The sequence below is a fragment of the Phlebotomus papatasi genome, unplaced genomic scaffold, assembly GCF_024763615.1.
Source record: "Phlebotomus papatasi isolate M1 unplaced genomic scaffold, Ppap_2.1 HiC_scaffold_161, whole genome shotgun sequence".
Classification (NCBI taxonomy): domain Eukaryota; kingdom Metazoa; phylum Arthropoda; class Insecta; order Diptera; family Psychodidae; genus Phlebotomus; species Phlebotomus papatasi.
This window is the reverse complement of record NW_026604406.1, coordinates 1-14,303: the sequence shown is the minus strand read 5'-3', so window position 1 is coordinate 14,303 and position 14,303 is coordinate 1. Positions and strand designations below refer to the sequence as shown.

At 32.1% G+C, this 14,303-nt stretch overlaps 1 protein-coding gene across 1 annotated transcript; it reads left to right on the top strand.

Annotated features, from left to right (window-relative positions):
- Window positions 1–4,772: 4,772 nt before the first annotated feature.
- LOC129808884 (oxysterol-binding protein 1-like) lies at window positions 4,773–11,382 on the top strand. The gene is made up of 3 exons (XM_055858788.1): window positions 4,773–5,742; window positions 5,821–5,958; window positions 10,460–11,382. The coding sequence occupies exons 1-3, from the start codon at window positions 5,468–5,470 to the stop codon at window positions 10,668–10,670; spliced, it is 624 nt and encodes a 207-aa protein (XP_055714763.1). The 5' UTR covers window positions 4,773–5,467; the 3' UTR covers window positions 10,671–11,382.
- The last annotated feature ends 2,921 nt before the right edge of the window (window positions 11,383–14,303 follow it).

Here is a 14,303-nt window from a genome sequence, read left to right as displayed (position 1 = left end):
ATCGGGAATCTAATGCAAAATAGATAGTATTTAAGGATTCAAAGTAAATAACCTTCTTATCTGACGTTGAAAAATATTTCTTTCCTTTGAAATTATCAAGATTAATTTCCGAAACACAACGTAACTCAATGCAATTTTTAGGTCTTTTTAAAATTTCAGCGATTTGCGGTTGATCAGGTCGCAATTCATCAGAAACTTTTAACTTCCCTGTAACCTCTTTTTGCTTTTCCATTTTTGCCTGTTGTGCTCTAGTCGTCACGTAAATTGTTGAATTAGAAACTTTTGAATTAAGTTCTTTCAAATGATTTGAATCTATTACAATGCGAGATAGAGCATCTGCAATTACATTATCTCTACCTTTAATATACTCAACTGAAAAATCAAATTCTTCCAGCTGTAATCGAAAACGTGTAAGTCTACTAGATGGATTTTTGAGACTGAATAGGAATACTAAAGGTCTATGATCAGTCATGATTTTAAATTTTCGACCAAAAATATATGGACGAAAATGTTTACAAGCCCACACTATCGCCAGTAACTCTTTTTCAATAGTCTCATAGTTGCGTTCTGCTTTATTTAGAGACCTGCTGGCGTAGGCAACTGGCTTATTGTCCTTATTTAAGAGCACCGCACCAATGGCATATCCGGAAGCATCTGTTTTTAAAGTAAAAGTATTTTCTTCGGAAAAATCCGGGTATTGCAACACTGGTGGGTGTAACAATGCTTCTTTTAGAGCTTCAAAGGACTTTTGACATTCTTCCGTCCAGTTAAATTTTACTGACTTTTTTGTTAAATGATTTAAAGGAACCGCAAGGGTAGCAAAATTTTTTATAAACTTTCTATAATAATTAACAAAAGCTGTGAAGCGTTTAACTTCTGATGAATTTGTAGGAATTGGATAATGTCTAACAGCTTCTGTTTTTGCCGGATCTGGGATCATACCTTCGGCAGAAATAACATGTCCTAGATACAAGATTTGAAGTTTCAAAAATTCACATTTCTGTACGTTTAATTTCAAGTTAACTTCCCTAAGACGTTGGAAAATTTTCATTAAATTTCTGTTATGATCATCCAAGTTTCTACCAAAAACAATCAAGTCATCTAAATATACAAAACACTTGTCATAATTTAGACCACTCATTGCAATAGTCATAAGTCTTGAAAATGAACTCGGCGATATTTTTAGACCCATCGGAAGCCTTGTCATACGATATTGACCTATATCAGTTGTGAATGATGTACATCCTCTTGATTCTTTCGTCAACTCCAACTGATAATATCCCTGTGATAGATCCAAATGCGAAAAATAAATGGCTCCGGATAAAGAATCTAGTATTTCTGTTATATTAGGAAGCGGAAATTTATCATCCTGGATTTGTTTATTCAAAAGTCTATAATCCACAACTACTCGCCATTTCTTTTCTCCATTTTCATCTGCTTTTTTCGGCACAATAAGTAAAGGCGACGACCATTCGCTACGCGTTTCTTCAATTATTCCGTCAGATAACATTTTCTCAATTTGTTTATGAATTTCATTTTTCTGGACTTGAGGTAAGCGATATGGTTTTACATAAATCGGCTGAATGTCAGGTTTTACTTTAATAGATTGTTGGTATAAATTTGTTACAGATAACTTGTCCCCTTTTAAATGAAAAATATCCGAATACTTTGCGCATATTTGTTCTATTGACCATCTTTCTTCTCCTTTCAAATAGTTTAGATTAAGTTCTTTTAGTAACTTTTTGACACGGTCCGCTGAATTTCTTTTTTCATCAAATTTGCAAATACAGTACTTGTCACTGTCGTGAATCTCAGGTATGAAGTTTTTAAAAATCACGCTCTCATCTCTTACATTCAACATTCGTACTGGGATTATTCCTTCATTCGGTCTTACTAACATACTTGCAACAAATACACCATTGCAAACTTCTTTCGGAACAATCACACAATCTTTTTCCGCATTCGTTCTAAAATATTTCACAATTTCACACCTTGGGGGTAGTATAGTATTAATTGAGTGTGAGGTCTCAATAGGAAAAATAACGTTTTTCCCATTGCACCATAAGGATAGGTTGAAATTTTCGAAATTTATTACCGCAGAAAATTTTGAAAGAAAATCGGAACCGATTATGCCATCGGCCTCTTTAAGAAAGTCTTGTAGGATTAAAAATTCATGTTCAGCACATTCATTCTCAAATTCACACATTACTTTTGCTGATCCTAACGAATATACTGACCCACTTATACCATTAATTTTTATTTTTCTTTCGTCATTCACTTCCATGTTATTTGAAACGCATTCATTCTTTATTGCACTCACCGAAGCACCTGTATCAACCAAAAAACGACATACTTTTTCATTTATTGCAAATCGTACGAAATTCATACCGTTGACTTGAAAAATTTGTTGATTAGGCAAGAAAGGAACGAAAACATTCCCCTGACTGTGAAGAATTTTCACCAGTCGAATCATTCAACTCATTTTCTTCATGAAAAATTTGAACATTTTCTTCTTCAGCAAATTGAATGGATTGACCATTTCTTGTATTGAAATTCGATCGTCCATTTGAATTTCCACGATTGGAATTGCCTCTATATGAATTAGAACTTCCCCGCGAGTATCCTCGATTGTTACCGCGAGAATTTCCTCTTAAGTTTCCACGAGAATTTTGATGAGAATTTCCTCTGTTCGATTGCCTAGAATTTCCTCTATGAAAATATCGTCTTCCACTATGTTTTCCTCTTGCGTGAAAGATTTGTGCTGACTCACCACGAGGGTTTTCTTCATCTAACGCTCCTCTAATAGCATCCTTAAGAGAATCATAATTTCGCGCCCGGATAACAGTACTAAGCTGAGAATCCTTTAATCCATTTGCAAAAGAACTTATAGCTATGCGTTCATTATTTTTCTTCAATATTTCATACGCAGAAGAATTTCCTTTTGCTTGTGTTACAGTAAGATCAACGAAAAGGCTTTCAATTGTTTTCCCGAAATTTTCAAGGGTTTCTTTTCCTTGTTTGGCTGTGCAAAGCCGATGCATCAACGAGGTGTCTGATTTTTGTGGCAACAAATGATGTCTCATATCCTTAAGCAATTCCGCGATGCTTGAGTATTCTGATTTTAAACGAACTTTTGCAGCCTCGGAAAGACGTGTTTTAAGAACAAAGTGTATAAGTAATGATTTTTCTGATGATCCTACTAAAACATCATACATTTCTAACGAATCAATTAAGCGTTTTGTAACCTCTTCTGTATTATCCATTACAGGTAAAAGATTAGTGGCAGTTCTTAAATCAAAAGTGTGCGCCATGATTGTATTTTTACTTTCTTTATTTTCTCGATTTTCCTCAACTTCTTGTACCTTTCCAACTTCTAAAGTACTAAATTTTTGAGTGCTACTGTGTTCTTCTACAGCTTCAACAGTTTTCTTTATTCTGTATTGTAAAATTGATTTTGATTGATTTACTGCAAATTTTATTTGATCTGAAATTTCTGTACATAGGATTTCATTTCCTTGAGATAAAGTTTCTGAATTTCTTATTTCATTTAATTTTTATTCACAGACGGCTAAAATATCTTCTAATTCTGTGTTTTTTGTATTGACAAATTTTTCTGAATAATTTCTATGTGGACCGTCTTTTTTAAGATTGATTAAAATTTGATTTGCCCTGTCCAATAGTCTTCTTAATTGTTCCATAAGGTATTTAATTTTACAAACTTTGATCTTAGAAACTTATACATCTGACCTTTTCGTGTAGAGATGTTGGGTGTCTGATGATCTTATTCTGGATCACAAATAAGTTCCTTCTGATCTACTTTCCAAGAATCGTTGAAGATCTCAATGATGTTGTACCACAAGTCTACAGCAACTAGCAATACCGCCATGCAGCTTCCTCCGATTGACAATGCTTTTCTGTCAATTTTCATGCTGAAGAATGCTTTTTTTTTTTGTGCTCGACACTGAAGATAAGTTGAAGGAGATGATTTTCTGCGACATTCCACAATTTTTCCATTTATTCTGGTTTTATTTACTAATTTATTTTTCTTTTTAACACTTTTAGAGTTTCCAGTTCATTTTTGCCGTTTGGATAGTTCACTTTTCATTTATTTATGTATTTATTTATTTTTTTTTTTTTGGATTTTTATTCACTTTTCTATTTTCTTTTTCTTTAAACTCCTAATTCTGCTCGGCGACGGTTTAGTTCTCGATGTACCTCTTTTTTCATGATTTCCCGCAATTTTTGAACCGCGTATCCGATGATCATGATTACTAATATCACTATTAGTATTATTAAACACATTTCAGTTAGTGTTACACCGTTTTTCACACTGTCAGAATTTCCACCACCGTTTTGAGCTATGATGATTTCTTCCTCTTTACTGTGTGGATTGCCCATATTGTTCTTCAATAATGTTCTCCGTAATTTCACTGAATTTCTCTTCTTGCACTTTTACTTCACTATTACTCAGAAAACTACCAAGTCTGGCAGGATCGCCATCCAATATGCCGAATCTTGGTGAACAAGAAAAGAACACTTCTGTTCTCATTGACTTCTTTATTCCAACTCTTACTTTCTACATAAAGTACAATATTAAAAGTAACACAAAAATGCTGAATAGGGAGTGCAGGTGAGTGGACTTCCACTGAACCTCGCTCCCTATGATATTGCTTAATAACCTAGATTAAAATAATGCAAATGCAATCAATACATATTAAGATAGGGTTCGCACCCATCTATCACAATAGACTCACTATGTAGAGAGGGAGAGTGAGAGAAAGGGAGAGTGAGGGAGTGCTATATATATGGGGAAAGCTTGTCCGACGCCGCTTCTCCCGCTTTTTTTTCCGCCTGACGCTAATAGCAAATTTACTTAAAACTGAAATTTTTAAAGTGAAATATCTCGAGAACCGTTCGACGAATGTCTTAATTTCTTTTTTTAAATCGGTCTAAATTTTCTGGACTACAACATAAACATAAAAAATTCAAAATCGCATACCTAGATTTCGAGATAAACTACAAAACGTGTTTTTTAACCGGTTTAGAACCGGTTTTTCAAAAAACTAATAGCACAGAAAGTGTCGTACTTACGCGCGCGTAGATATATTTTTAAAAAAATTTATGAAGATATCTCTATCCAAACCAGAGATATTGCGTACTACGGACGATCGGACCCGAAATTGCCAGCTTATGATTTTCGGCAACAGGGATGTTCAAAACATATACCCTGTGAATTTCAGCTCGATCGGAGCACTTTGAGAAAATCCGACGATTACAATAGATGTGATTAGAAGGAATCACACCTAAAAAAAATAGATTTTATATTGTTACAGTGTTCAGTTAATAATTTATCAATTTACACTTTGTGATTCATCTTTTCCCCCTATCTTTGTTAAAATCCCAAAAGGTCACAACCACCGTCCATAATATAATTGTGGGCAAACTGTGGGTGGATCATCATGGAGATATGGATATTGTGGGAGAAAACAGTGCCACAGGGATAAAATGCCATTTGAAATATATTCCCTATTCATACTTTACACGTGACACCCAGAGACGCGTCAAAGGGGTTGTGATGAATGCAGATGGTCAGGTGAAGTGGGTGTTGAATGGTACGTGGGACAATAAAATTGAAATAGCTCCCGTGATATCGACCAATGGCACCAAAGACAGTCCAATTTACAAAACGGGCAATTACAAAACCATCTGGTCGAGACGTCTGCCCCCCTTGGATAGTGATAAGTAAGTGTCCTTTTGGGACTTTTTAATCATCATGGAGATCTTCAATTGAGAAAAACGTTCATTTGTTTTTTTTTGTAGGTATTATAGTTTCACAACGCTAGCGTGTCAATTGAATGAATGGGAGGAAGATGTGGCGCCAACGGACTCACGAAGGAGACCCGATCAGAGACTCATGGAGGAGGGAAAATGGGATGATAGCAACTCGGAAAAAGTCAGGTATGTGAAAATGTTTCCATCAACAAAAATCTTTTATGATTGTATAATTTTATTGTTCGAACTCTACAGAGAAAGCCATATAAAATCGAAATATCCATTTCCATCTTCCGAAGATAAATTTATTCAATTCATATAACGTTGGAAATCATACGATTTATGACAAATGCAATTTGCTCAAGGACTATTTGAATGACCTTGATTTGACTTTGAATGACCCTAATTTAGTGAATTCATGCACATAGAACAATTTCGTTTAATCATATTAGAAAAACAAATGGTTTTCGGGGAAAATTTTATGCATTTTCCGATAGTATTGCGTTAATATAGTACCACTATGGCAATAACTCAAAATCGACCAAAATGTAAGTTAGAACACTTGCATTTTGAGGAGACGATATAACATTGGAAAGTCCAACAGGGACTGATTCGATGTATTTTTTGCCTCTATGAACGATAAGGACAAAAATAGCCCAAAAATTTAAATAATTTTTCTGCTAATACCAAATATAATAATTTTCGCTCTAAAGAAAAATATTACGTCTAAGTATTGTAGGTTTTATTTCCAAAATGGTTTTTCTTAAAAAAAAAAATGGAAGTATAAAAAATAAATAAAATTAATTATGAATTTTAGAATTTAAAAAATCGACAATTTTTAGCTTAAATATTTACTGCATAGCAAATAGCTAGAGACTTGCAAAAAATATTCTAGATTCCTTCAACCTTCTACTTTACAATTATGTACAGACATAAGAAAAAGGTAACTTTAGGTAGTCAGGCAAAATTATTTTCTTTATGGGACACCGGTGTTCCAATCGTCCATAAAGGATTAAAGAGGCTCAAGAGAACATATTTCTCAACCGAATGGTAGGTATGATATTCAGGCTCGTTAGAAAAGCCTTGTAATTTCTCACAAATTTAAACCGTTTCCAATCGTTTATGAACCATTAATGAATCGGTTATGAACCGATAATTAATTCTTATCCGAAAATTATAATATATTTACTCTTAAGCAATTTTGGCAATCTTTTGAGCGATTTATAAATCGGTTCAAATCGACTGTGAACCGGTGAACGGTAAATGATACGAAAGTGCTTTCAATTCAAGCATTTCGCGAAACATGGGATGCTTTGTCAGCCTTTTTCAACAGTTTTTCAGAAAGAGCAATTTTAGTTTACGGACTTATTATTCACAAAATATTCTGTTATGACAATATTTCTCGTTTTATACATAAATACAGTGCCCTATTGTACCTATAAATCGTGATGGGTCATGAAGATCTATAAATAAAAAATATAAATGTAAAATATACAATAAAAAATATTTTTTTTATAATATTGCGAAAAATCATAAAATTAGCATTTTTTAAGTGATTAATAATTTTGTGATTTTTCGAAATCTATATAACATCCAAAGGTGATAACTACAGCCAATCGCATTATAAAATGACTAAAAAGATTATTAAACCCATTAAACCGATTAAAAGAATAAAGTCCAATTTGCATAATTGGACTTTCATTTGCTGCAAGCACAGAAAATTTAAAAGAAAATTGTAAACTTTAACAACTTTTCATAAAAAATTATCCAAATGCTTATAAACAACGTCGGATGGGGAATGAAACTTTATCTAATGACGAACTTAGTACATTTTTGTGTTATTTAATGCATTGACAACAAAATTATAGTAGTAGTTTTGACTTATAGTGAAATATAATTATTCACAGATGATCCAACAGAAAAATAACTCTCATTACAATTAAAATTTTACGGTCTGTAAAATAAGCGATATAACTGTATTTCCGTCCAAACTTAAATAAATCCCTAATAAAATCATAAATAATGATAAAGTTGGTTAAAAATAAAAATAAACAGTAATTTAGAGATAGATGGCAAATTACAAAATAATTGAGTAAAAACCACAAGGATGCAAGCAATTCTATCAAAATTATTTCCCAAGGTTCCATACTGGGAATAATTTTATTTTAATGAGAAGCTCGTGTTTTGGCACGTCTGTTTGAAATCTAATATTCAATTATCTCAATTAGTGAAAAATTTAACTTTAGTATTACTTTATAAGAACTTATTTTCCATTCAAGAAGATAATGAAATTATTGACATTTTTTTTAAAGTATTTTTAAAGGTTTTAATATTTTAACTCTTTCGTCTCTTTTGGGACTGTAGTACCCAAAGAAGCATATGCATTTTCTATGAAAAACAATGTTTTTTTAATTATTCAGAACTGATAAAAACCCTATTCTTGTGGATGATTACAAACTATAAGGATGTCCAAATGTAAGATATTTTTTGTAGGACCTCAATTAATTCCTGAGCTTAGATATTTTGATTAAAAATTGTGATAAATTTTCACAATTTTTAATCAAAAATATCTAAGCTCAGGAATTAATTGAGGTCCTACCAAAAATATCTTATATTTGGACATCCTTAGAGTTTGTAATCATCCACAAGAATCGAATTTTTATCAGTTCTGAATAATTTAAAACATTGCTTTTCACTGAATATTCATATACTGCTTTGGGTACTCAGAGTCCCAAAAGAGACGAAAGAGTTAACTCTTTCCGGATCGCAGCATATGCTGCAAGCCATTTTCACAATTTTTAATCAAAAATATCTAAGCTCAGGAGTTAATTGGGATACTGCAAAAAATATCCTAGATTTGGACATCCTTATAGTTTGTAATCATCCACAAGAATCGGATTTATATCAGTTCTAATTAATTAAAAAACATTGTTTTTCATAGAATATTCATATGCTTCTTTGGGTACTACAGTCCCAAAAGAGACGAAAGAGTTAACAGAAGGTTTTACACTTTCAATTATTTCCATACAAGTTTACGCAAAATATTCTAGTAGGGTAAAATTTAGGATTCCGAAACATTAATTTAAAATTCAAGAATAACTTAATATCTTCATTAATAAAAATCGATAAAATAGTCGTCAGAATATTCTTGAATTTTATTAATTATTTGAAAATTAAAATCAGAACTTCCCAATTGGATTGACCTGAATTCTGCGTTTCCGAAATTAAAAATTTTACCTTTAGTTCATCAACTTCAGAAAAAACCATAATTTATTATTAAATTAGTGACTTCATAATCACTATCTCAGCCCTGATAATCCTCATTCCCAAAGTTGGCAAGCCAGTGAGTCCGTCTGAATATAATCCAATAAGTCTGTTACCTATTCTTTCAAAGCGCTTTGAGGCTTTACTTCTTGAGCAGATCACTGGTTAATTAGACTTTTCGCGTCTTCTTGCTAGATTTCAATCAGGATTTCGCGCTGGGCACCACTAGTGTGCGCTACTTCGTGTCTAATTCGACATTGTCCAATCTATGAACAATCGCAGACTAATCTTCTCTTAGCATTTTTCCTAAGCTTTTGATAGCATCTCTCATGATTTCCTCTCTGCTTCAAAGTTTATGAGAAATTTATTTATTTGTCCTCGGCAATGTCTCGGATTGCGTCCTACCTCCGTGGACGCACTCAAAGGATTAGAAAGAGCAGCCGCTTAACGGAGCCTGCAAGTTTATTATGTTGCGTGGCTCAGGGGTCCTTTTTGGACCAATTTCTCTTTTTCCTGTTTATAAACAACCTTTCGTAAGTTTGCTCGATTGTTCTTATCACTTAGATCTAGATACAGATGATTTGCAATTATTTTCTGAGTATTATTCATGCAATCTAACCGAGACTTATAGCCACCTAAATATATTATATTTTTGGCTCGCATCGAGACCTTAAAAGCAATTCGAAATGGATTTATTTTAACACATAAAAAAATCACAGGGCCTCATAATCTTTAAAAGATCGTGATATTGCAATGCTTAGCTTCACTCCCGGTTCCTGGAGCCTCTGTCAGGGGTCGAGGACTGTTAATTCCTAGAGCTAATTCGAATCATCTTTCTCATACGTTCTTTATCAAGGAAGTAGTACACTGAGAAAAAAAGAGGGTGCGATTAACTTTTTTTCCTCATAACTTTAACACTTTTTAGGTGTAAAAAATATCAACATTTTTTAATGTTAATTTTACACCTTTTGAGGGTAAAATCAACATGGAAGAAGGGTAACTTTAACCCATAATACACCTAAAAAGGGTAATATTTACACCGTTCTCGGATCAATAATTCAGGGTAAAATTAACATTTCTGGAATGTTATTTTAACTTTTTCGGACTTCTCTCAGTGTAATATTTAATCCAGTTCCTCCGAGTATCAAACTATGTATTGACGGAATAACGAGATACCTTTTTAAGGATAAAATTAACATTGAAAAGGGTAAATTTTACCCTTAATACACCTAAAAAGGGTAATATTTTCACTGATTTTTGATCAATACTGCAGGATAAAATTAACATTTCCGAAATGCTATTTTAACTTTTTCGGATTTCTCTCAGTGTACGATGCTTATAATCACATTATGCATTATTTTGGAAAGGCTTAATTAAAATTTAGTTATTCAATTGAAATTTTGGCCTTTTGTCCTCCCTACAGACTCGAAGAAGCACAACGATTGCGCCGAAGAGAACGGGAAGCAGAGGCAGAGAGTGCAGCTTCAGAAGGACGTCCATATCCACCTTATGAACCTGTTTGGTTCACAAAGCTTAAGGAAGAGGGGAATGATACATTGTTTCATGTGTACAAAGGAAACTACTGGGAGTGCAAAAACAAGCAAGACTGGTCAAAGTGTCCTAGTATCTTCTGAGAAACTGAATTTCCTCGTGTCCAGGACGTATTACGTTGTGCGGATATATAGGTGAAAAAAAAATTAATCTACCATGAGAGTAATTTTTTGTATAATGTGAAAATGACAATTTTCAATGAGATAGATTTGCAATTTGCAATTACAATTTGAGAAAAAAAAAAGTTTTCATAGAATAAAAAAGACTTCATGTCTCTTTTGGCTTAAAAACTTTTTTGACATTCTGAATAGCAGAATTTTCATGAGGATATAATGCTACAGCAACAACAAAAGTAAATAAAATTGAAAAATAATTTTTTTATTGAATAATATTCAAATATTTGACAAAAAGAAACAACAAATATGAGAAAGAACTATAACAGTGAATTTATGGAAAATTGAATATTTCTTGTGAATGTAAAGAGATTTAAGAAAAAAAAAGAAGAACTTTCAATAGGCTGTCAAGTTAATGAAATAAAATGAGGATTAAAGAAAAAAACGAAAACAAATATGCTACTCCCAATACACAAAATGTATTAAATGAATATATATAAATAACCACATTTAGGTGAAATCACTGAATTATCTCTAAAATATCCCTCTCACCTAATGTAACATTGTCTTTTTATGCAGTTTGTAGGCATCGAGTATTTTTTAGAAATCGTTATTGCGTTGAAAATCAAAATTAATTCTTTCTAATTAATACACTTTACCGTAATTTAATTTAAAAATAAAACTAAGAAATTTTGCAGGGAGATATTCGAATTCTTGAGTAAGTTCTACCCAGAAATTTCAAGCTTATGCCTTCTACAGTCAAGTGTGCTAATCCGGGCGCTTCGCTATCTGGATCGTTTATGACTAATCCACTTAAAATAATATTTTTTTATTTTTATTTTCGTAATATAATCACTAAAGTAACATAATATAACTATTCAAATTTGATAAAAAGCAAAAATAATATTTTTATTCATTAAATAAGTGAGTGTAATCGACTCATTTCAATTTTGTGACATTTGGGTTCTTCACTAAAAATTTTCTAGCAGTGATATTTTCGCTAATGACAGCTGGTTGATTGAAAACATTTATTGTTTTTTCCTTGTGAAAAAAAGTATTTTAAATCCAAATGTTTAATTAAAAGTGAATTAGCGAAAAGATGACCCACTTACTGCATGCTGACTTATTTCAGTATTATCATTATTTTATAAATTTTCTTTAATATTTTTGATAATTTTTTTTAATATTATGTTTCTGAATGAAACAGTGAATAATTCTATGGATTTAGAAGAAGTAAAAAAGAATATCATCAGTCCAAAAACAAGCGTTTAAGTAGCACTCTTCGGAAAACGATCCATTTACCCCACCTTACTATAATTTTTTTGTAAAATGGACATGTTTAATGTTGTCTACACACTAGCACTAGAAGCTATTTTAGTCAAAAATTGCGCCTTTTAAAAAATTCTGACGTTTCTGCCAACAACACTGAGGAAAAAAGAGGGTGCGATTAACATTTTTTCCTCATAACTTAACACATTTTAGGTGTAAAAATATATCAACATTTTTTAATGTTAATTTTACACCTTTTTAAGGGTAAAATTAACATGAAAAAGGGTAACTTTAACCCTCAATACACATAAAAAGGGTAATATTTACACCGATTTCGGATCAATACTGCAGGATAAAATTAACATTTCCGGAATGTTATTTTAACTTTTCGGATTTCTCTCAGTGAAGGATAGGGAAAAATTTCTTTAAAAAGGCATTTTTTAAGGAATTGTTTCTAGGGTGTAGAGGTCATAAAGGATAATATCTTTGACCTTGAAAAGAAATAACGTAAGGTTTCAAGGTTATTAGCATGTATGAACAAAATATCCATCTGGGCAACATCTAGAGAAGGAGCGGTTTGAGGGAAAAGTAAGATTATCATTTTAATCTCAGTGACCTCTATTAGTAAAATGACATTTAACTCTTTCGCGTCATTAGGGTCATATATGACCCGGGGAAAAAACAATTTTTTTTGATTTTTTTTTAAATTGAAATCTATCTGTTTGTGCACGACATCATAATAGAAGGATGTAAGATTCTTGGCTAATTTTCTCAAGACTCCAGATATTCAGGAAAAGAAAATATTTGATATCAAAAGTCACGAATTTCGAACTTTGTGAAATGACTTTTCCTTTTCAAAATTTTTTATATTCATTTATTTTTTTCAGCAAAAAGTTCTTTAGAAACACAAAATAGAATATCTAAAGATTGTATATTGCATATTTTGATATAATAAACTACTCTCAATTTTCCTAGAAAAGCACGTAGAATTTTCCGGGTCATATATGACCCTATTGTCGGCAAGGGTAAAAGTTTATGAAAGTGTTTTCGTGCCAACAATGTAGTTGGGACATTGTTTTTCTTTGTGAAATCCAGGAGGAAAATATATTGCTCCTGGACATTTCGTCTTATATCTGATGAATTATAACATATTTTGCAATATTTTAGAGTATTCTGCAAGTGTCCCATATTGTGCAATTGTATTGTGTCCGAATAAATATGTAGATAAGTTTATTTTTGCCAAATACCATTCAAAATAGTGTGACAGAGACTGTTCAAGGCATTACACAGGAGGATTCCTTGAACACCAGGAGTACAGTGTCCATCAAAACAATCCAGTTTGCCATGGTTTTGGCCAAATTAATAAGTTCAAACAAAAAAAATCTTACAAAGCCCGTGATATAGATTTTGATAATGGTATGTACACTTCCCTTGAGGACAATAGGGTCATATATGACCCGGGGTTTTTCCGAGTTTTGACGCAATGGAAATTTATTTTCCTCTCAGAACTATTATATTTTTGATCATAAAGTATTATGAAAACCCCAATTTTACATGAATTCACTTGCTGAATAAAAGTGTGACGCGAAAGAGTTAAAAGATTAATCAGTTCGATTAACTTATCAAACTTTCAATATTTCCGTTCGCTTCTGGGGATTCGCTTGTAAAAATATTTACAAAAAAAGAGGAACTTATTATTACTTACTTGTAAAGGAGGCGTGGCCTAATTTTAACTGCTCGAACACCAAGAGAGAGCAGTTTTTTAACTCATGATAAGGAGGCTGGACATTATTATCGTCATATTTTTAATTTTCATGACATTTTTAACGTTTATGCAGAACATTATGATAAAGATTGTCTAATTTAAGATGCAAACCAAATTCACTCTTGTAACTACACTGAGAAAAAAAGAGGGTGCGATTAACTTTTTTTCCTCATAATTTTAACACTTTTTAGATGTAAAAATATATCAAAATTTTTAAAGTTAAATTTACACCTTTTTAAGAGTAACATTAACATGAAAAAGGGTAACTTTAACCCCCAATACACCTAAAAAGGGTAATATTTACACCGATTTTGGATCAATACTGCAGGGTAAAATTAACATTTCCGGAATGTTATTTTAACTTTTTCGGATTTCTCTCAGTGTATAAACAAAATTATGTTCGGTTATTGTTTGTTTATGGAAACTGTGTCTTGGATTAAGGGGAAATGGTGTGTTATACGAGATGTTAAATATTGCACATAGCTAGCTCTGTTTATAACCAGATAATCGTCTTACTGAAAAGGAATAGTTCTAAGTTCAGCAACTTAACTCAAGAAATCGAATACTTA